General features: G+C 38.6%; 2 protein-coding genes across 4 annotated transcripts; both read left to right on the top strand.

Moving 5' to 3' along the window:
- The first annotated feature begins 6,740 nt into the window (after positions 1-6,740).
- On the top strand, positions 6,741-10,789 carry LOC143848866 (polygalacturonase-like). Its single transcript, XM_077357927.1, has 10 exons — positions 6,741-7,407; positions 7,571-7,699; positions 7,852-8,019; positions 8,123-8,143; positions 8,319-8,526; positions 8,626-8,707; positions 8,822-8,930; positions 9,928-10,044; positions 10,141-10,527; positions 10,628-10,789. The coding sequence occupies exons 1-9, from the start codon at positions 7,084-7,086 to the stop codon at positions 10,360-10,362; spliced, it is 1,380 nt and encodes a 459-aa protein (XP_077214042.1). The 5' UTR covers positions 6,741-7,083; the 3' UTR covers positions 10,363-10,527; positions 10,628-10,789.
- A 2,883-nt stretch (positions 10,790-13,672) lies between these two features.
- Positions 13,673-21,883, top strand: LOC143860433 (protein CURVATURE THYLAKOID 1B, chloroplastic-like). Of its 3 annotated transcripts, XR_013239716.1 has the most exons (8): positions 13,995-14,097; positions 14,272-14,343; positions 15,908-15,968; positions 16,055-16,725; positions 20,314-20,603; positions 20,689-20,724; positions 20,841-20,965; positions 21,202-21,883. XR_013239716.1 is itself a non-coding variant. In XM_077371082.1 (4 exons), exons 1-4 carry the CDS (start codon positions 13,866-13,868, stop codon positions 16,087-16,089), a joined length of 312 nt encoding a protein of 103 aa, XP_077227197.1. In that variant the 5' UTR covers positions 13,673-13,865; the 3' UTR covers positions 16,090-16,306. The 3 variants fall into 3 exon arrangements, 1 of the variants encoding a protein (XP_077227197.1); XR_013239715.1 differs by having other exon boundaries at positions 20,314-20,724; XM_077371082.1 differs by lacking the exons at positions 20,314-20,603; positions 20,689-20,724; positions 20,841-20,965; positions 21,202-21,883 and having other exon boundaries at positions 13,673-14,009; positions 16,055-16,306.
- The last annotated feature ends 1,651 nt before the right edge of the window (positions 21,884-23,534 follow it).

Genomic DNA, 23,534 nt, shown 5'->3' with positions numbered 1-23,534 from the left:
AGTGTGTGAAGGATGTGCACTTGGAAAGCATCAAAGAGACTCTTTTCCCATTGGAAAGGCATGGAGGACATCAAATCCTCTTGAGCTAGTGCATTCGGATTTATTCGGGCCTATGCAAACAACATCAATTGGAGGTAATCGATATTTTCTCACCTCATTGATGATTATAGTAGAAAGACATGACTTTATTTTCTTAAAGAAAAATCAGAAGTCTTTGGATGTTTTAAAACTTTCAAGAGCTTGGTTGAAAAGCAAAGTGGTTTCATGTTAAAAACTTTGCGTTCCGATAGAGGTGGTGAATATGTTTCTCATGAGTTTGAGAATTTCTTGAAAGAGAATGGATTCGGCATCAACTTACCACTCGGTACACACCTCAACAAAACGGGGTTGCCGAAGGGAAGAATCGGATGATTATGGAATTGGCTAGAAGTATGTTGAAAGCTAAAGCGATGCCTAATATGTTTTGGGCGGAAGCCGTTGCATGTGCTATTTATCTCTTGAATCGGGCATCATCAAAAAGTGTTCAAGGTATGACTCCTCAAGAAGCTTGGAGTGGTCATAAGCCTTGTGTTTCTCACTTGAGAATTTTTGGTAGTATTGCCTACTCTCATTTGCCGGATGAAGCAAGAAGAAAGTTGGATGATAAATCTGAAATATGTATCCTTGTTGGATATAGTGAAAGTTCAAAAGCGTACAAGTTGTTCAATCCCATGACTAAGAAGATTGTCATAAGTAGGGATGTGAAGTTCAATGAAGAAGAATGTTGGAATTGGAATCAAAGTGAGAAGAAGAAAGAAGTTTTGGTAGATATGGATGAAAGTAAAGATATTCATGATAGTGGAATTGAAGAAAATGAAGAGGATGTGGCTCCTACTATCACTCCATATTCTTCTCCATCTTTTTCGGCTCCATCATCTTCATCGTCTTCAACAAGCTCTGACTCTCCTCCAAGGAAGACGAAAAGCATAAGAGAAATTTATGAAAAGTCTAGAAGAATTACCGATGAAGAGTTGGCAAATTTTGCTTTGTTTGCCTATGCCGATCCGATTAGTTTTGAGGAAGCATGTCAAGAAGAAAAGTGGAAGCAAGCAATGAATCAAGAAATGTGTTCAATCCAAAGGAACGATACTTGGGAGCTAACAGAGCTTCCAAATGGACAAAAGACTATCGGTGTGAAGTGGGTTTACAAGACAAAGTTGAATGCAAGTGGTGAAGTTGAAAAATATAAAGCTCGCTTAGTAGTAAAAGGCTACAAGCAAAGGTATGGCATTGATTACAAAGAAGTGTTTGCTCCCGTTGCTCGTCTTGAGACAATTCGTATGGTTCTAGCTTTGGCGGCAAAAAATAGTTGGAAGGTTTATCAAATGGATGTCAAATCGGCATTCTTAAATGGGTTTCTTGAAGAGGAGGTGTATGTTAATCAACCTCCCGGTTATGTGAAGAAAGGTGAAGAAAGCAAAGTGTGCGGATTGAAGAAGGCTTTATATGGCTTGAAACAAGCACCAAGGGCATGGTATAGTCGCATTGACGGATATTTCATGAAGAATGGTTTTAAAATGTGTCCTTATGAACACACCCTCTACATCAAAGAGAACACTAAAGGTGAGCTTTTGATTGTTGCTTATATGTTGATGATTTAATTTTTACCGGCAACAGTTCAAGTATGTGTGAAGAATTCAAAAGAAATATGATGCAAGAATTTTGAGATTACCGACATGGGTCTTCTCCATTTCTTTCTTGGTATTGAGGTCAACCAAAGAGAGGATGGAATTTTTATTTCTCAAAAGAAGTATGCAAAAGATTTGCTAAAGAGGTTTAGAATGGAAGGTGCTACACATATTAGCACACATATGGAAGTTGGTTTGAAACTATGCAAGAATGAGGATGAGAAAGGAGTTGATGCAACTCTTTATAGAAGTCTTGTCGGTAGTCTCATGTACTTGACGGCTACAAGACCGGATCTTATGTTTGCAGTGAGTATGTTTAGTAGATTTATGGAATCACCAAAAAGAAGTCAATGGGAAGCCGGTAAAAGAATCCTAAGGTATGTAAGTGGAACGGTTGATCATGGGATACGTTATGGAAGAGTTAAAGATTCAAGTTTGATTGGTTATTGTGATAGTGATTGGGGCGGAAGTGTTGATGATAGCAAGAGTACTTCCGGCTATGTTTTAACATTGGTTCGGGTGCAATTTCTTGGACATCAAAGAAGCAATCGGTTGTTGCTCTTTCTACGGCGGAAGCGGAGTACATTTCATTATCTTCGGCGGGTTGTCAAGGTCTTTGGCTACGATGGATATTAGAAGAACTCAAACATCCTCAAGAACGTGGTACACATTTATTTTGTGATAATAGTTCGGCTATTTCACTCACAAAGAATCCAGTTTTTCATGGCAAAAGCAAGCACATAAGGATCAAGTATCATTTCATTCGAGACTTGGTAAATGGTGGAGTTGTCAATGTTCGTTTCTGCAAGACTCAAGATCAAGTTGCGGATATTTTTACAAAAGCTTTGAAGACCGATACATTCATCAAGATGAAGGCAAAACTCGGTATTGTAGTGGTCTAGCTTTAGGGGGGCTGTTGGAAATTAATCTTGACCAAAAGATCATGATCATCTATCCACTTGACTTCTTGGCTTGGAAGATTCTTGACCACATTGGAAATCTCCTTTGTGGCATTTAATGGCCTAGGGACTATGTTTTGTGTTTTGGAATTGTGCTAGTCATTTATTTTTCATGTGATAGTGTGTTAGTGGTACTTAGGGAAGCTAAGATTAGTTAAGTCTTATTAAATTCGGATTTGGAATGTAGGTTATGTTTTAGACTGTATCTTCTTCATTTGTAGGTTCTTTAAGTGAAAATTGAAGGGTTTTGAGTAGTACAACAACTTGGGTTACTTTCTTTCTGTGTTTGATATCAAGAGAACAATTTTCTTCTCTTGAAACTCATCTTCTCCCTCCAACCTTGTTGGTTTCATTCCAACAAAATGCACACTTGACAATTTGGAGTTTTTGAAAGCTACTAATGAGCTTTTAGTTTCCGTTTTCGTTCTAAATCATGGGAAAATCGCCAAAGGTTAACAACCCAACCCACTCTATAATTTTCTTTCCTGAAATGGAAATGGAAATGGCGAAGAGATGGGCTTTGCCTGGAATGATTGTAAGTATCGGAATTCAGGACGTGCACAAAGGTTCAAATGGATACCTTCCAAAAAAACACAAAACTTCAGATGGCATACTGGTATATGAACGAGTGAGATTAGATCCTTGAAAATTAGAGCTAGTTTGGACGGAGGGAGTTCATTGGTTTCAGAGTTGCTTATTTTCTAGGTGCAACGGGCAAGACTGTTTGTAGGCTGAGTTTGTATTGCCGGAATTAGGAATCAGAATTGGCAACCTATTTTTGATTCTCATTCAAAAAATTAATTAAAAATTGAAAAAAATCTCATTCCAACCCCAAAATCCGGCACAATCGGAATCTGATGCCTGTTCCTGTGTCTGATTCCGGCAATCCAAATATGCCACTGTAATGACAAGGCAGAAGTTAGAGTGGATTGCTCCTATTGCTTAATTCAGCCAAAAGAAAATCTCTATCAGCCACAAAGATGATGTTGGGAAAACTCTTACGATTGGGGCATTTCTTATCGGACTTAATTGGATGGGCATCGCCATTTGTACATGTTTGATGATTGGAACCGTTGATCCTGATGGGACACTACTTGTTGACACAATTGTGCTAAGTAGACCCGGCAAAAGCGACCCGTACCCGCGGGTCGACCCGACCCACCCGCAAATTTGCGGGCACGGGTCTGAGTTTTAGTGACCCGTCAAAACTAACCCGCAGGTGACCCAAACCGCAAAAACATGGGTCGGGTCGGGTCAACCCGCGGGCACCCGCAAGTCACTTGGCTTTTTTAAGGGTGGTGATTTTGTTATGCTAATCTAGTTAGATGGCTTTTTTTTTAATGCAAAGGATGGTGATTTTGTCATGCTAATCTATTTTTTAAGGGTTTGATGCCTGAATAGGTTATGGCTAGCACCATAGGTTGATCCCAACCCTCCGATTTGAATGTTAGAGGGTTGATCACTTGATCCTAACCCTCTATAGATCGGAGGGTTGGGATCAACCTATTGAAATGATTTTTGGGGCACGACCTATTTAGGCTGTGGGCCATCTAATGGACGGTTTGGATCATCCCTTTTGTCCAATCTGGATCTAAACTTAGCTGTATTGGAGGACTCTTTGGAGTCCCTCTACCCTCGGATGTAATTTTCTATCTTTTTCTTAATATATTGGGGTCGGGGTCTGTCTAACCCCAGTTTACCTATAAAAAAAAAATGGATCTACACTTAGCTATATAAAAAGAAAGATAAGATACCTAACCATCCTTCAATCTAAATCTAAAGACGACTTTTGGAAAGACATACAAACAAATTAGAAAAAGAGAGAAAAGAAGAAGAAGAAGAAGGAATCAAAGAGACGTGTCTCAAGACATAACATGTCACATGTACAAAATCAATTTTACATCCATTTTAGTGAAATGGATATAAATTTTGTTCTACGCCCTTTTTATGACTAAAGAAACAGAGCCTAAGGTATCTTTAATAGCTTGCCAAAAAAAGCTAAGCCATATAGATGGACGCAACATATGTTTTTGGCAAGCTATTAAAGATTCAAATGGAACCAACATACGTTCTCGACGATATGTGTACTATGTGGGCAGGATAGTACACATATCAAACGGCCCATATCAAAAGAGAAAGTAATCAATTCACCGATCAAACACAAACTCCTCAACATCAAACGGATATTCTAGTATTGAATTGGCCTTCCAGGGCAGGATTCTTGATCTAATGGCTCATATGAAGCCTTGGTCTTCCCTCTACCACTAGATTCGACTACGACATTCGTTAAGACGCCATCTAATCATCCTCAACACTCCTCATACGCATCGCTCGTAAATTCAGCAGGTTAAAAACAAGGATAGCCCCCTAAGATTCCTAACACCCCTAGCAGCACGACTCTCTGATGAGACCTGCGGCGTGGGAAGGACACTTGGAGGCCATCGATAAGAGCCTTGAGATACTTGTCATCCAATGGATGAACTCTCCTTCACTAGAGTCGTCACTAATCCTAAAGAGGCAAAGCAAACATTGATCACCCACAATCATATACCACAATGGGAAAAGAAAAGGGTCCCTCCAATAAAAGAAATGCAATGAAGTCTTGGTAACATTTATGTCACAAGGATAAGCCTTTGAACCCAAACGTTAAAAGCAACAAACCCAAGTCACAAACGCCGAGCCCTCCTCCAAACCCATCCCTTCCTTTTCCCAAACTCACCACGGCAACTCATGGTATAAACATTACCATCGCCCCAAAACACACTCAAATGCCGTTCTCTTACCACATTCTCACCTTCTCCTTTTCTTACCTCCTCTCCCACAAAGAGTGGAGGAAAAAAATCTGAGACATTTTCCACCCCTTTGACATCACCCACATTCATGTCGATATCCTTTGCAATCCATGGATATGTGGGCGTGGCAATAAACAATGGATAGAACCCATTCTTCCGTAGACCATAAGCCATCTATCTATGAATAAAAAATACATTTGGCCAACCCGCGTGACAAAATATGATCACTGTTAGGGGGTCCATCTGTTTGTACATGTGCATGGATGCATAACTTCATGCACATCATCTACAACTTCATGCATACATATTTTCATGAGTATATCCATTCATGTGATTTATAGTATTTGTGCTGATATGGGGTTTTATAATACGAGAAAATGGTTCCTACACATATGTGTAGAGAGTTCTCTACACACTAGCTTAAAATACAGTGGGGGCCCACATTGTTTTGGTGATCCAAGCCATCCATTTTAAAGGCCCTCACATAGATAGGGTGTCTACAAAAAATCAGATCCATAGGATCATCCCAACCCTACGATTTGTGGAGGTAAAATGGATGTCTTTAAACCTTCACAAATTAGTCCATTTTTTGCCTCCACAGTTCGAATGGTTAGGATGATCCTATGGATCTGATTTTTTGTGGACACCCTATCTATGTGAGGGCCTTAAATATGAATGGTTTGGATCACCCAAATAATGTGGCCCCCAATGTATTTTAAGCTAGTGTGTAGATAACTTATCTACACATATGTGTAGGAACCGTTTTCTCTTATAATATTTATAGCATTTGGGAATTGCTAGCTATAGAGGCAATCTTTAGTTCATTGTATATCTTTGGGTTGGAGGTCGGGCAGCATGTCCCCCTCTTCCACTATTTTTTCTTACTAATAAAATTTAAGGTGCCGGCTTGAGTTAAAAAAGAAAAAAAGAAAAAAGAAACTATGTAAGGGGTTTTGGGAAAGATTTGAACACATGTTTATGCTTACATGTATGGTGTTCCTCGTATTGTTGAGGGTTCCACACGAATGCAAAGAGATCCCACATTGGAAAAGTGAAAAAGATGTGGATGGGCTTATAAGGGCTTGGGCACCTTCCCCTTAACGGCTAGCTTTTAAGGATGAGTTCTACCCTGGTCCCGACAAGTGGTATTAGAACCGGGGGTACTATTTAGCGCCCCAAATTTGTGTAAATCTATAAGCTTCATGTATGTATTATTGTATATGATACATATGCATGTCTACCTATGTGGATATGTACATGCATGATTATGAGTAACATGGAAAATGGGGAAAGGAAAGGGCGGTAGCTAGCAGAAAAATCTTTTTCCCTTTTCTATTTTTTCTTTCGTTTGGAGAACAAGAGACTTGAGAAGGTGGTGCAATAAGGTCAGCGACCGCCCAAGAAATCCTTACGTCTCAATCTCTTGTATCTCAATCCATACCTTAGAATTATCATGAAGAACACACTATCCACAGCCGCCATGGATCGAGTACAAACTGTAATCTCTCTCCCTCTTTCTCTCGGCCTACTAGTAGCTTCAAAAGCTACCACTGGTTTCTATATATATAGAAACTCATCATGACATGATTTCACCACCATACCTCTTGAACATCAAGTACTACATATCAGATTGATTGTTTTATCTGTCTCTTACAAGTGAGAGATATGGGTCTAAAAAGACATTTATTCCCCCTTTTAATGCTATGCTGTTGTTCTTATTCCTGTTATGGCAATTTTCTTGAGGACCCACTCTCTGATGATGTTGATGAAGCCTCTCCTTATGACAAAAGTGCTTATCCTACATATTTCGGCACTATCAACGAAGATGCCGGCGAATTCGGGGAGGAATTCGCGACTTCAATAGGCTATGGCGAACCCCAATTATTTAGTTTCAAGCGGTTAGTTCACGCGGAGAGTCCTTATTCTTCACCTATAATGGTGAATGTGGATGATTTTGGAGCTAAAGGTGATGGATCAGATGATACACAGGTAAGAACCAATAGAAAAATGATAAAAACAAAACAGAAAATCACACAGTTGTGATTGAATCCTCATTGGGTTTTGATGATGTCTTACTTTTTGTTTGTGAATGGGTCTATTTGTTCTTGTGTGGTTTTGAAAAGTCTCACTTTCTATATGGTGTAACTGTCAGGCATTTGAGAAGGCTTGGGAGAAAGCTTGTTCATCTGGTCCATCTGTTCTTGTGATATCTAAGAATAAAAACTACCTTCTTAAGCCAATCACCTTCTCAGGTCCTTGCAAGTCATCTGTCACAGTAATGGTGAGATAAATTTAATTAGGCAAACACATATGGGTCTTTATTTTTTTTGTATATGAAGATTGACCCCCATGCAAATTATTAAGTGTATTTGTTTCCCTTATCATTTCAGTTCATATACATGTTATATTTATTTGTTTTTCCTAATGCATCAGATATATGGAACCATTGAAGCTTCCTCAGATCGATCGGATTGGGACCGGGATCGAAGATACTGGATTAACTTTAAGAATATTCAGAATCTTAGAGTTGATGGGGCTGGGACTATCAATGGGAATGGAGAGATATGGTGGAAAAACTCCTGCAAAATCAACAAAGCTTTTGTAAGTTTTTTGAATTCACAATCACCAAATTCGATATAACAAACTTGCATTTTCTTTCAACAAGGGCTAATTCTTTTTTAATTCCTCATCTGTGAATTTGCAGCCTTGCACGCAGGCTCCAACGGTACATTTCCTGTTCTCTTTCCACCGATCACATGTTTAGTTTCATTATAGAGATGCTTAAATAAATACATTTCCTCTCCACTTTCAGCTTTCTTTCTATAAAAATCTTAAAAAAGGTTAAGTAGTTAAAGAAAGGAACTGATGTTCTTCCATCTTTGGGTTTTTTTTTTCAACAGGCCTTGACCTTTTCTTCATGCATGAACTTGATAGTGATTAACCTCAGCATTAGGGACAGCCAACAAATTCATCTCTCTTTTGAGAGATGTACCAATGTCCAAGCTTCCAATCTCATGATAACTGCACCAGGAACAAGCCCCAACACAGATGGAATTCATATCACAAGTACTCAAAACATTCAAATAACAAATTGTGTCATCGGAACAGGTAAAGAGAAAGAAAAAGATGAAACGATGCCATTTCGTGTTCTTCTTTTATTTCAATGGAACTCAATTATGATTTGTATATTCACCATTATTTTTTAAGGTGATGACTGCATCTCAATAGTAAGTGGGTCTCAAAACGTCAAAGCAAGAGACATAACTTGTGGACCAGGCCATGGAATCAGGTCTCAAACTCAATCCAAACCTTCTTGAAACTTTTAATTCCAACATTTCCTAATTAACAAGAATTTAACATTTTTTTTTTGTCTTTTTCCCAAATCTTGCTTTCGTGAACCCAGTATTGGAAGCCTGGGATCTGGCAACTCAGAAGCCCATGTCTCCCAAGTAATAGTAGATGGAGCTAATATTGTTGGAACAACAAATGGGGTCAGGATCAAAACCTGCCAGGTAAGGGTTTGTTTGTATATAAGTACATAATGATAGAAAATACCCAGGCTCCCATATTTCAATAGTGGCATTAAACTCCTTTACTAACCAGATTTTAGAAGTTGTTGCAGTTTCTATATACCTTTTTTTTGTAAGATAACAATTTTATTAGCATTTCCTACAAGCTCTCAACAGCCAATAAAAAAAGAGGTTACTATAAAGTGCCATTATCAAAACTCGGGAGTGCAGATATCATCTCTCTCTCTCTCTCTCTCTCTCTCTCTCTCTCTCTCTCTCTCTCTCTCTCTCTCTCTCTCTCTCTCTCTCTCTCTCTCTCTCTCTCTCTCTCCAATGGAGTAGATAACTTATCTACTCCATGCAGTAGACACTCTTTCCTAACCCTTACATGTATAGGAAAGAGTGCAGAAATAGGGTGGGCCCACATTTTTTGGAGGGAACTAAAGCATTCATTTTTGCTATAGGGCCCATCAAATGAATGCTTTGGATCCCCTAAAAAATATGGGCCCACCCCTGTTTTCTGCACTCGAGCGCAGATAAGCTATCTGTGCTCGAGCGTAGGAACAATTTTCCGATACACACACATGAGGAAATGGTTCGTGAGCAGATGCTCAGATAAGCTTATCTAAATATAGCTCACAAACAATGGGGGGCCACATTTTTGGGGTGATCCAAAGCATTCATTTGGAAGGCCCTATCCATTCCATGGATAGGGTATGTACCAAAAATCAGCCCTATAGGATCATCCTAACCCAATCAAAGCTGGAGGGGAAAATGGGCAGACACTGTGTGTCCATGTTTTTGCCCATTTTCCCCTCCACAATTGGCAGGGTTAGGATGATATGTAGTATGTTGGTGTATACATGTTTTTGCCCATTTTTCCCCTCCCCATTTCCCCCCTATATATGTAGTATGCTGGTGTATGCCAGTACATATTTTCTTTTTATGTGTCATTCTTTATAGTTTATTAAATATTATGGTCATCCTTGTTTAAACTCAGGGAGGTTCAGGGAATGCAAGCAACATAAAATTTCAAAACATTGCCATGCGCGATGTCACCAATCCTATAATCATTGACCAAAACTACTGTGACTCCAACAAACCATGCCCAGAAAAGGTGATTTCTCAACCCCCACCAGACCCTTTCTTACTTTCACTCTTCTAAATAGGATCTCGCACTTAAATCCAACAAGAATTTTGACGTGTTTTGCAGAATACAGGTGTGGAAGTAAGTAATGTGGTCTACAATAACATCAAAGGAACAAGTGCCTCAGATGTGGCTGTGGAATTTGATTGCAGCAAGAGCTTTCCATGTCATGGGATAGTGTTGAATAACATTAATTTGGTTGGAAGTGGAGGGACAACCACAACTAGCTCATGCAAATATGTTAATGGGATTGCAATAGGAAATGTTTTCCCATGCCCTTGCTTCTAAAGAGAAGGAAATTAAATATACTTGTATTAAGATCTTGGGTGGTGTAATTTTGTATTCTTGATCCATTAGATATACATGAATTAAAAAGGGTTTTAATTTTCTAGTTCAGTTGGGAATTTTTTGTGGGTCTCTTTCAGCATTAGAAATCGAGAAGGACCACATAAGGTAAAATTCAATAGCAATATTTTGTATTCATTTTATTTTTGTTATTATTGGATTGAATGATAGTATTGTAATTGTGTTTCTTATTTTTTATTTATTTCAGGCTGGATTGAACTAGGAAATGAAAGAAGAAAGTTTACTTCTCCTGTTTGTTTCTACAAAATAATGATGGGAAAAATACTGTATTTTATTGTTCATGGATTGTAATAAAGTTGATACACTGTGTATATTAATGTTCAAATAAAAATGGGTTTCTTTTTCTGTATTCAATTTTTTCCGTATCTTGTAATTGACGATTGAATATGTCTGTTAGACATGGTGGAAAAGTAGGTTTAAAAAGATCACTTCCATTTCATTCCAAGGCATGTTTTTTCCTCCCTTTCCTTTGTTGCTGTAGCTATTGAAATCTTACCAAATAATTAGAGAGAAAGCTTGCGTAGAAGGCTTACAATTTCAAAGGTGGTGGTGTAATACTGTAACCTACCAGCTTGTAAAGAAAATAAGGAAACCGTTTTACCTCCTTTCTTACATTCCAAATGAATAACAAGGAAAAGGTAGAGAAATTAGTTGTGAATGATTGCATATGATGAATGGATCTTGTAGGGTCTCAATAATCTTCTTGCCCAAGAAAAATAAAGAATGCTGATGGGAGAAAGGGAGGTAGTTTTGATGGGCCCATGAAATGATACCTTTTTTATATAGTATGGACTATGGAGGAGAATATAAGCGGATCAGGGTCGGGTCGGGTGGGTTCGGGTTAGGCAGACTTTGCCCAATTGGAATTGGGTGTAGAAAGCATTTCGGGTTGATCGGCTGGGCCAGCCCAATTTGGTAAAGTTCGATTTTGCTTAAAAATCAATGTACATGCCACAAATCAAATGGTGAGACTCATCCCGTATGTGATCTTCATGCAATGGAGGGGGCCACTAAATGAATAATGTAGATCATGTTGACGTCACATATGTGGGCCTAATTTTTTTATGCTTCTCATAATTGCTTACCAAAGAACTTATATAAATTAGAAGGAAGATGATACACTGGGGGGCGGGGGGTTCGACCGAAAAAACGGCATTTCGAGCGCGTGTACCAAATTTCGACCGAAATTTCAGTTTCGGATAAGTCCGAAATTTTAGCCAAAACCGAAATTTAAAACCATTGGGTTGCCTCATGCCCCCACCCCCCAATCTCCCCGTGCGACCAAAAATACAAAACCTTCATTTCACCTAACTGTAGATCACAAAATTGAAAGATCTTGATTATATGATCGATGATCAACATATGGGCAATAAAAAGAGAATGTCATCCAACGGTTCAGATCCCTCATGAATAAAAGTCCATTATTCGGAATACCACAAAAAAATTCGATTGGATTAATGTACTTATTTGATCTAATAAGTACCTTGCGTCAGAATTGAGAAATTCTATGGCTCGAATTTTTAGTACTGTACTATGGGTTCAACCGTTCAACTCAAAAAAAATCGGGTCGAGTTGGGTTGAACTCGGGTTCGGGTTGAGGGCTTGGGCATCCCGACCCAAGTGAAACCCAACAGTTTTTATCCATTTATTGTTGTGTAAGCTTAAAAAGTCGGGATGGGCTGGGTTGGGGGTGTCAGGTTGGGTTGAACCTTGTCGGTTTGGAAATCGGATCGGGTTGGCAGGGTTGGGTTGGCCTTTGCCAACCCGACCCAACCCGACTCGGGTTGCGCCCCTGTTAATAATAGTACACTAACCTTTACTTTGGGGTCACTTTCCCCTCAAATTTTCCATCAATTTACAAGGCTCAGCGTAATGAAGAGGGTGTAAAACAAATTCATGTAAAATCTGTTTTACAACCATTTTACATCAAAAGAAACGTGCTTAGCGAAGCAATCGTTCTAATGGATTCCGTCCGATTGTCACTTGCTGCTTTTCTCTGTTTTTCAGAGATTCGAATTTCGTTGAACTTTGGCGTACATCGAAATCCAACCTCTGTTAAATCAGTGGCAATCTAGTGTTTCGGTCCTCACTGTAACAATGGTTTCAAATTTCAGTTTCGGAATGCGTTTCGGTCCTCACTGAATTTCGAAATTTAGGGTGAAATCCGGCGAAATCAATTAAAATAGTATTTTATTTCATAAAAAAATTCGGCCAAAATTAGCAAAATTTTGGGAAAAGATTATTTAATTAATAAAATGGAGACTTTTGGCAGAATTTCCTTGAATTTCAGATGAAATTTCAGAAAAATGAAATTTCGGCAGAAAAAAAAAGAAGAACAAACCTTTTAAGGCATACCCGATTTCGGTTTCGGTCTAGACCGAAATTAAAAAACACGAAAGAATTTTCAACTAGTGAACAAGAAATTAAAAAAACAGTACTGATAAAAGCAATAACAGAAACAAATAAAAAAAATGTCAAACTTCTATTGCAGATATATGCAAATGGGACACTGGGCACAGCTTGTTTAATCGCCAAGCCAGTGGAGTAACTTACTAGAGCAATTAGATTAACTTACTAGAGCAATTAGCACTATTAATCAACATCCAGGCATACACAATCTTATTGTGCTTTCTTAATATACGTTTGTACGTTATTTGCTCAGAATGACATACATCCATACAAGTATTTGTCTACTGTGTCTTCATGGGTCATGAGTCGGGAATTAAAGCAATATCTTCAATTCATATTCTCTAACAGGCATGGAACCAAGTTAATCAAGGAATTAATAGCATCAACAGACCTCAATATTTGAGCTGTATCACAATAAAAGGACTCAACATGGAAGGTAATCAAGCACTGTGTAATCCTTACTATTCTAAAAGCGTAAACGAAGGAAAATTCGTCAACCAACTTTCGTCAAAATTCCCTATGTATCATGCCCTTTCTTTTTGTTGAACTTCCAAATAGGTCCCAATTTTTCAGCCCATTATCGGCACATCAGCCTCCTTATTTGCCCCTCCATATATGTCCAAAAAACTCACGTGAGGCAAATTCGTCGATTGTTTGCCCTTCATATTCCCATTTGTATCCCTTAATGTTATACCCCTTAATCTCCTTTCATAAACTATACTGCACCACAGGAATTCTGCCAATTTCACAAGGGCATCTAAGTCATTTGATTCATAGGTATATCCGCCCTAATCGAAGAAGAAGAAACGACCAGGAGTCTTCATCTACCTCTCCTCCATTTTTTCCTAAAATACGCTCTCTCTCGACACTTGCCTCTTCCAAATGTACACTTGCTTCAATCAATCCTCCTTTTGGGCAAAAAAAATGCCGTGTGGGCTTCTCTGCATAGTCTTCATCTACCTCTCCTCCATTTTTTCCTAAAATACGCTATCTCTCTCGACACTTGCTTCTTCCAAATGTACACTTGCTTCAATCGATCCTCCTTTTGGGCAAAAAAAATGCCGCGTGGGCTTCTCTGCATATGGGGCTTCATGCAGGACGTTTCCCCTCTAAGTGAATCTCCTTTCAAGCAAGAAACCCTGTTCAAGCAAGAAACCCTGGTATGTAATTTCTATTTATATTAAATCCTCCAAAACCATTCTCTTCTACCTGCACATCTCATCTCCTTCATTTCTTCTGCAGATTTAGGTAAAGTCTGGTTTTATTTTTTTTATTTGCTTATTTTGAAAGCAGAAACCAAGGTTTTAAATTTCGGTAATTTGGGATTTTTATTGGCCGTTAGGTTGTTGTAATTTCTGGAAGAAATGCCCATTGGGTTGGATTGTTTTGGTAAACTTGTTTTTAATGGTTGCTTCTTACCAGCTTCCAAAGATTCTGGAGTTAGTTGGGCTTGGATACACTGGTTGGTTTGTCTTTCGGTACCTTCTCTTCAAGGTAACAGAAAAGTCTACCAATGCTTTAACTCTTTCAATCTAAAGAAAAAGAAAAGAAAAATCATTGATTGACTCCCAAGCATGCCAAAATTGAAACCCACCTGAACTAATTTTACTTAATCACAAACCATTTATTTCTAACATAGAACATCTGTTTTATCAGTCGAGCCGGAAGAACTATCGACAGATATTGAATCATTGAAGAAATGACCAATTTTAGGGCATGCAAATGTAGTTACACTTGCTTTTAGTATGTATTTCATGTTGCCTCTCACAATTGTTTAACTTTTTAATTTTTTGAACCTACTTTCTTAATAAAAATAATAAATATTGTTAATCCACTGAATAAATTTATTTCCTTTTATTTTCGTTGTAGTTACAGAAAGCCTTAGTTTAAATGATACATTTAAAATTTAAAATAATAATACATTGTTAATCCACTCAAAATATTGTTAATCCACATGTGTTTATAATTTTTGTAGTTCATTTTCATTGTTCATTTGCTTTAAAAATTTTTGTGCTGATTGAATAATTAGTTACAATTTCTTGCTCTAAATTTTTTCATATATTTTTAAGGAAATTTTATTTGCACATAAACTCCTCACATAGATAATTTTCTATTCCAAAGAAATTTCTTGCAAAGGAGATGTACTGGAGTTCACTCAAATCCCAACTACGACAGAAGAACTCTCCCTCAATTCAAATCCAACCCCACCCAAATGGCTACACCCATCTTCCAAAACCCGATCATCTTTTCGAGAATAAAGAAAAGGTGATTAAAACCATAGTGGATTGGATGAGATGAAAAAAAATTATGTGCCACAGTTAGCTTCATATAAGAAACTACCTTATTATGGTTATCCCCTTTTTCTTCTTAATTAGTTACAATTTCTTGCTCTAAATTTTTTCATATATTTTTAAGGAAATTTTATTTGCACATAAACTCCTCACATAGATAATTTTCTATTCCAAAGAAATATCTTGCAAAGGAGATGTACTGGAGTTCACTCGAATCCCAACTACGACAGAAGAACTCTCCCTCAATTCAAATCCAACCCCACCCAAATGGCTACACCCATCTTCCAAAACCTGATCACCTTTTCGAGAATAAAGAAAAGGTGATTAAAACCATAGTGGATTGGATGAGATGAAAAAAAATTATATGCCACAGTTAGGTTCATATAAGAAACTACCTTATTATGGTTATCCCCTTTTTCTTCTTTGTAGTGGTTCTACGTTGTCTTTTTTTAAGGTGCGAGTATTAGTTCAATTCAGCTTTTGTGTGTTGGTTCATTTTCAGTCCAGCACTCATTGAAAATGTACATATGAATTGAGTATGTGTCTTCACGGCAATACACGTGTGTTGACATTGAAGAAATAGATGATGAAGAGTGGAAAAAGCCTCCAGCAGAAATAGCTGCACTTCTGCCAGATAACTAGATTGTATTAGTTTGTAGCTCATCCATTTCTTTCTGCAAATCATTAAAACTTCAACTCTTTCATATTATTTTTTGGCAATATTCACTCCTACAATTGATTTATCATTTTCAAATGATGGATTCCAGGGTATCAAAGTTGAAATGAACTCAATGGCACATGAAGATTACGAATCTTTTTTGATGGAAAGTAACTTTTTGTCCCTAATTCTTATTATTTGTCTTTAAGTTCTTATTTGTACAAATCATTTATTATTTTCATCTAATTTATTTCAGGATATGCAAAATTAGGCGGAGGCAAAGGAGGATGACGAACTTACCAGTGTTTTTTGATATAATCAAACTTTTTCTCCAGAACAAACGATGACTTAAATTTGCATATTTTTAAAATTGAACTCTGTTTGTATGTAAATATGGTTGCTTTAAATACGGTCTATATGTAAATATGGTTGCTTTGAATATGGTTTATATGTAAATATGGTTGCTTTGAATATAATATCCTCAGAAAAAATGGTTGCTTTGAATACAGTATAGGAACTGTGCTTACGAAATTACATGTCTCTTTACTATAATGATATGTGGCTGCATGACCCCTGCTATGGGCCTATGGCTGAACAAGAACTGAACTTCGTTGAATGGATCTCCAACAATGTGAAGTCAAGTGTATGCGACATCCAAATTCTTCAGACTAAAGAACCCCTTCCATCTTCTAATTCTTTGTTGTCTTCTTCTTCCATCCTTTTGCTTCCAGATGGCATCCAGAGCTCAAGAGCATGAACCTACAGGTGGAGAGAGTACTTTTTCTTTTCTTTTTTTGGGAAAGCTACAGGTGGAGAGAGTATTTGCAGGACGATCTTATGGTTGGAATCACCGTAGGCGCTTGTTCCGTAGGTAGTATTTGCAGGACGATCTTATGGTTGGAATCACCGTAAGCGCCTGTTCCGTAGGTATCTCTCTCTCTCTCTCTCTCTCTCTCTCTGTGTGTTTATTCTTCACCGTCTTCTTTGATCAATTTTTGTCTTTGTTGATGTATATTCAAGAGAATTTCTGCATGGAGATAGGTGATTATTTCATTTGTGAACTATAATTCCTGGAAATGCTAAGAGATTTTTGCTTTCATTTGAGTATATTGCACTTTTATTCCTTTCAGTGTATTTGGTTTCCCTTATATGCTACACTTTTCTTTTCTTGATTGAATTATATCGTTTTTTATACACAGATTCTGGTTTCATTCCTATCTTTATTTATTCTATATTTGAGTCATTGAGTCAAGTCGCAGTTGGTCCGGTGGCATTGGTGTCTCTCTTAGTCATTGTCTATTCTTCATATGAACTATACACAGAGCTTGCAATATTGCTAGGCTACTAGCGCAGATGGTCAGCGTTTTTTTAATGTATAATGGGTCTGTTGAGGTATGAAGCCAATTTTTTTATTTTCTTGTATTTTAATTGCTACAGGTGATCAACAATTTTGTAGATTAATTCTGAGAATGTGAGACCAAAAAGTTGATGATTTATGCACTACTAAGCAATAATTTGTCTATAAAAGGACTTGTTTATACTAAGCAATAATTTTGTAGATCCCGAGGACGGCTGGGCGACGAGGGACACGAGATCCCACGCCGGTCCTCTAAGATCTCCACAATATGAAGGAGAGCTCTACCAAGGAACTCTCGAAATGATGCCACTCACAGCATGGGTGGCGATATAAACGAGATATCTCTCGATTCAAGGACTAGCCCGGAACCAAGATGTACCTATAACAAAGAAGAGTCGCCATCCAAGGAAGTAGGCCCTGGATCCCACGAAATACTCTGTTGCAACGGATAACCAGAGATACAAAAGTTCGTGCCTGATGACGAATGGGGAAGGTGTTAAGCGCCCCCAATTCGCCCAAGTGCAAGCACCTGGTCTCTTATGCCATTTTTAATTAATTTTGAAAAAGTTTTGGGCTAAAATCATGTAAAATGGGAACGAGCATCCCCGAGAAAACGTCTATCTAAGCATGCATGATCCGGGGATGGGCAAAAGAAAATAGACATCCAAATCCTAACTCACCGCATCTACTCCTAACCCATCACATCTAGAAAAGCAGTAACATCCGCATGCACAGCTACAGCTAAACAAGCAATATCAGATATGGTAAGCAGAAAAGCAGTAAATAGCGCACAAAGAATAAGCAAGCTGAAAGTAAACACACAAGGAACCAAAGACAAACACACGATAAACTAAAAGATGCGAGGAAAGAAATGAATCGATAAATCGACGGTACATGAGGACCGAGAATGCCAGGGAAAATAAAAGGGAGCGTACGATAGGCTCAGGGAGCGATTCTAATGAATCAAGCTCAGCAATCCTGATCCGCTGAAGATCGGATAGGTCTCACGATCGTCATAGCCTATCGTTGGGCTCAGCGAGGACAATCCCTGTAAAGGGACCACGCTACGTCGTCGCCCACCCCAAAACCCGACAAAACGTCGGAAAACCAATAAAATCGGAAAACCACGATCAAAATCGGAAATGAAATGAAAAGAAGGCTCCGAGTGACCTGGCAATCACCATCCTTGCCCATTTTGGTTTTTGTATTTTTGGGAAAAGCTTGAAAGATATTTTTTGATGCTGAAATGATTTTTTGAAGGATTTAAATGATTTTATTGAAAAGTTTGACTGAACTTGGGATGACGATCCCAAGCTGCCTATGTACCCTGTAGAAAGGGATCAAGCCAACGTAGTTCGAATTGCTTTCGAAATACGCCTTTGAGTGTTTTTGATGTTTTTTTGGATTTTTGTTATTTGATTTTTATGTATTTTTATCCCTTTTGATCGAAAGGGGGTTTTGGCTCAAGAGGTTGCCGTCCGTCATCGCCTAAACCTGACGAAGTGTTCCCAAAATCGATGGGGATCTCGAAACACAAAGAGTATCCCAGGGAAACAAAGAGGTTGCAGATTTGCAAGCCCAAAACATGCAACTAAATATTGAAGACCAGCTGAGATGACACACTAACCCAACATAGTTATACTGATAATATTCTCAAGAGAATGATGGAAAATAATAAGGGGTATCCCTAACCATGAAATCCCTTAACACATAGCAATTCCACATACCTGTGCTGGACGAAATCGCAGTCACCAAACGCCCATTGGAGTATCGGTGTCACCAAACGCTCATTGGAGTATCGGTGCCGGTACCGGAATTGCCGGAAGAGAAGCAGCTTCTATCGCATTTCTTGCAGCGAGTCTAAAATCATCAATGATTTGAGGGATTTCATCCGTCCTTAACCGTCTTGGGGGCGAGAACGTTGCTTCCTCTCCACTGGTTTGAGGTTGGGGTGTCAACGATGTGCAGGTCGAGGAGACTGGAGCTTGCTCATTAGGCTGATAGCTAGAATTAGAGACTCTCCCAACGTGCCAAATCTGGCAAAAGAAGATGCCTCCTTTCCATGAAGGGCATTAACAATAGGTTTCTAAGCTTCAACCCGCTCTTTCGTCCAAATACCAGGCGTCTCTGGGTACCCTTGGGCAGTATCAGAAACACCTGTGGCTTCTGCAATTAAAAGACCCCCTTTGGTGGCTGCTGTTGGTGGAGGTGAAGAGAGGGGGTAGATGGTGGTGAAGGGTGGTGAAGGGTGGTGGTGCCTCGGCTCCTTCTCTCTGGATCTTTTCTTTTTGCTGCCCTTCCCCTTTTTCCCAAAAAAAATCACCCTCTCTGTATCCACGAGATTTTTTTTATTTTATAGCCAGGGTTAAAACCCTCCTCCTAATCTCAGCCATCCATTCTCCTTTTGATCCTATGGCCTATGCCCATTGCTCGTCCAATTCTTCTGAAATTTGTAGGGACGCTCTCGAAGAGGTTAACCATCCTGGGAAAATTTGCATCAATTAGTGAACACTGTGGGTCAATAAAATTTTGGGGTTTCTTCGCATTCAGGGCTCGATTCTTCAAAAAATTTCTGCACTCAGCTTTCGGGAATTTATTCGATTTCGAAAATTGGGTCAGGTCAAAATGGGGTGTCTACAGTAATATATGCTCTTAATGGATTTTATTAGCAGTTCTGATCAATATTTGTTCGGTTTAAATTAAATGTATAATTCAGTTTTCTTAACCGAATCATTAGGTTTGGTGTAGGCTTGACTGATCATGTTGATTATCAAAGGACACACTTGCCTCTCTGAAATTGGTCTACTGACATTTATATTCCTTTAGAATGTCATGAATAATAATACCAACATCTTATTTTAATCATTCAAGTAAAATTTTGATCTATTATAATTTTGCCTCTAAATATTAAGATAAAGTGTATTTTTTAGATTTCTTTATCTAAACCAAGAGAATGTGTTTTAAACAACCAAGCATGATCTTATGTTTGTTTCCTTTTTGTTAATTAAAGAGGGTACTCTATTTAGATTGTTTAGATTTTCTTCTTGGTTATTGTTGTGGTGTCAACAACAACAATAGATCAAAAAGAAGATATCATCAGACTTGGTTATTATTTTCGTATCATCAGAACCTTCTTGGTTATTGGAAACTCAATCCAGGAGATGAAACTTACTGTCACAGAGAGTGTCGAAGCGATTTACAGCTATGTTTATACAGAAATCTTTCTTCTATTGGAACACTGGAGGAGGGATGGACGAGATGGAATTTTTGGAGGCTAAATGCAACATAAATGATCTGGTCTCAGATTGTCAACGATATCAGGATGCAACTTCAACAGCATTCAGCCTCAGTATTTATGTGAATGGCTTTCTTCTATTTTGGTGCTTTAGTGGTTGGGTCGGATTGCATTGCCGTGGTTTGGATTTCTCTTCGCTATTAATTTTCTTTGGTGAGTTGTTGCTTTATGGATCTTCGGATGAATATCAGTTTTGATCATGGGATGATTAGTAAGGCCCTGTTTGTTTTGAAGACAGCGACCAACATTTTGCAGGATAGCTGCCGATTGCAAGGTGAGAATACCTTGGTCTTGAAATTACTTTTTTTCCTCCAAAAATGCACATCTCTCTGTTGAGCTCTCCTCCCATTGATTTTTTTTAGTGATTTAATAACTTGCTTATTTTGTCAGTTGGAGTGTACGATGGCAATGAGGTCCCTTCAATCCTTCCAATGTGATGTACAGCTGCCTCTTTGCAGTCATAGATAAAGCGGGTGGAGGAACGAACTTGGATTCTGCAGTTGGAGACACGAAGGGTAATGACTTCAATCTTTTGTTTGTAAATATTAAGGGTTTGTGGTTGTAAATATTAAGAGCGATGCTATAAACCATTTCATATACTTTATCTCCTTCGTCTAATTTTTGGAAAAATGTCCAGTTTTTAAATATAACATTTCAGAGTAGTATGATGATATTGTCCATCATTCAGAGTATTTGTAATTGGAAACAAAATATCTTTTTGCACTTGACAAACCGGCAATTTTGTTTACAGGTGGATATTGGAGGCCTCCCTAGCATTTTCACCTATTTGACATTGGAAAAAGAGGACTCAGATTGTAATGGAGGAGTTGTACAAGCTGTTGAGAATGTGATAAAAGAGTGGTGGGATCAGACATCAGGAAGTGGAACAGAGGAAGCGACTTCGCTTCCCACATTGAATTACTGAAAAGTAGTCCCCACGAAATCTGTGGTCAAAACAACAAGGGCTGCATGGCTATTTCCATACTCAAACGACATCAAATGAAGAGTAGTAATATTGTCATTGGTCTCATCAACCCTTATCTCTGGCAGTTGATGTTGTTTGTTGTATGTTGCTAGCTTAAAGTAAAGTTGTGGACTCAACCTTGCTGATTATGTGACTCAAGACAATTGATCTGCTAGAACTGTAGGTTTAGTGATCCATATTTTATCTATTTTCAGTTTTGGATCTCCCTCTCTCATGGGTTCCAAGTTAGCTTCAAGGAAATAGACTTATTGGGAAGATCCACCATGTTGCTTGTCTAATCTTAGCTGAATTTCCATTTCCCCTTTCCAAACTTTCCTAATGACATTGGTCTTAAATTTGTGTTATTTTCACTTCATAATCTCCTCCTACGTAATTTTGTAAGTTGTTTCCTACCTAACATAATGATTGTAATTTAGCAACATCTTATGAATGTATCTATCTATCATAATGATTGTAATGTAGCAACATCTTATGAATGTATCTATCTATCATAATGATTGTAATGCTTGAACTCAGTTGTTTTTTAACCATGATATTGCATCCTCAACATTTCTATACAGAGAGAAATATGGTAAGAAGCACATGGCAATGAAGAGGTACATTGTGGGTCCAATGAAATCAGAAGAATAATATACTTGTACTCTCATGTTTTTTTAAAATGGTATTATACTTAAGGTCTTGGGTCACACGTGCAACGCACGTGCACTTTTCCTAGTCATATATAAAATGCAGAACATATCAAAGCATAGTGTATAGTGTTTAGTGTTTTGTGTGTGTGTGCGTGTCATATGGGGGTGATATTTCCACCCTTACAATTAGCCATTCCATTAACCATAAAAAACCATTCAGCAGCAAGTAGGAGAGCAGCTCAAGGTGGCAAACGTGCCGACCAAATGAGGCCCGGATAGGCCCGCGGCCTGGCACGGCACTGCACGGAAGGGGTCATGGGCCGTGCCGTGCCATGACCCCTTCCGTGCCGGGCCGAAATCCTCGAGGCTAGGCACGGCACGGCCCGCGGCCAGCCGTGCAGGCCCGTGTTCTTTTTTTTGTTTGAAAATATATGTTTTGGATGAAATACCCCCCAAACTAGCCGTTTGAAACAACTTTTGGAGGGTATTTTCGGGTTTTTTTTTAAAAAAAACATTTTATAAAGGGGAACCGGGCTCAGGGGCCATGCCGTGCCGGGCCTCCGTGCCGTGCCATACCTGGCCAAACGGGCCGCCCAACCAAGCCCGGCACGGCTCACGGCTTCATGCCTGCCGGCACGACATGCCTCACTGTAGCTATCTGTGGCGTGCCGTGCCTTGCCGGGCCGCGGGCCGGCACAGCCCGTTTGCCACCTTGAAGAGCAGCTGTTTGCAATTTTGTTGGCCAAGCTTGATGATTTGCTCGCTCCAATTTGAGAACACGTCTAAGATCCTGAGAATGTTTAGCAAGGATTTATTCTGCATTCTTTTGAACGATGAAAATTTTATTACAACAAGGCTTTATTCTGGATTAAAATAATTTTTACAAAGGTATGGTTTTGGATTAAAATAAACTTTTATAGAGGCATGTGTATGGATTTAAATCAGTCAAGATGAAATTTTCCTTTAAATCCAAGGACAGAGGCTGTAACTATTTGCTAGTGGCCTTCAAAAGAACCAGAACTCACTTTGCTGGTATTGGTTGGGTACTGTGTAACTGTAGAGAGAGACTCTAACAGGCTGACACACACCTACTTTCGTGCTTTCATGTTCTTTATTTTTTGTCCCTAACAGGTCATGGGCCACTAAACGGAATGCCACTTGTAAGCGAAAACAAGAAGTCAACAAGGACGGAATGGCTAGAAATGGGGGTGGAAATAGAACCAACGCCCCACTCCTCCTCCAATGATAATTCAATACTATGAAAGAATTTTTTTTTCATACATCACTTACAATCGTATAACTAGGGACTAACAAATTCCAAATCAAATACCCAAATTTGTCCTAAACATATGAACATGTGTGGCTTCAATGTTGGGCAGAAAACCTTAGCCAGTTGAGGTAGACGCAAATGCCTTTAATAATGGTCAGCAAACAAATTCATTTGGCTCAATCACTAAAGAAAATGAAGAG

Source organism: Tasmannia lanceolata, unplaced genomic scaffold, assembly GCF_043159265.1.
Source record: "Tasmannia lanceolata isolate RefF3 unplaced genomic scaffold, GAP_Taslan_0.1 ptg000003l, whole genome shotgun sequence".
Taxonomy (NCBI): Eukaryota; Viridiplantae; Streptophyta; class Magnoliopsida; order Canellales; family Winteraceae; genus Tasmannia; species Tasmannia lanceolata.
The sequence above is the reverse complement of the archived record's forward strand: the minus strand, read 5'-3'. Positions and strand labels throughout refer to the sequence as shown.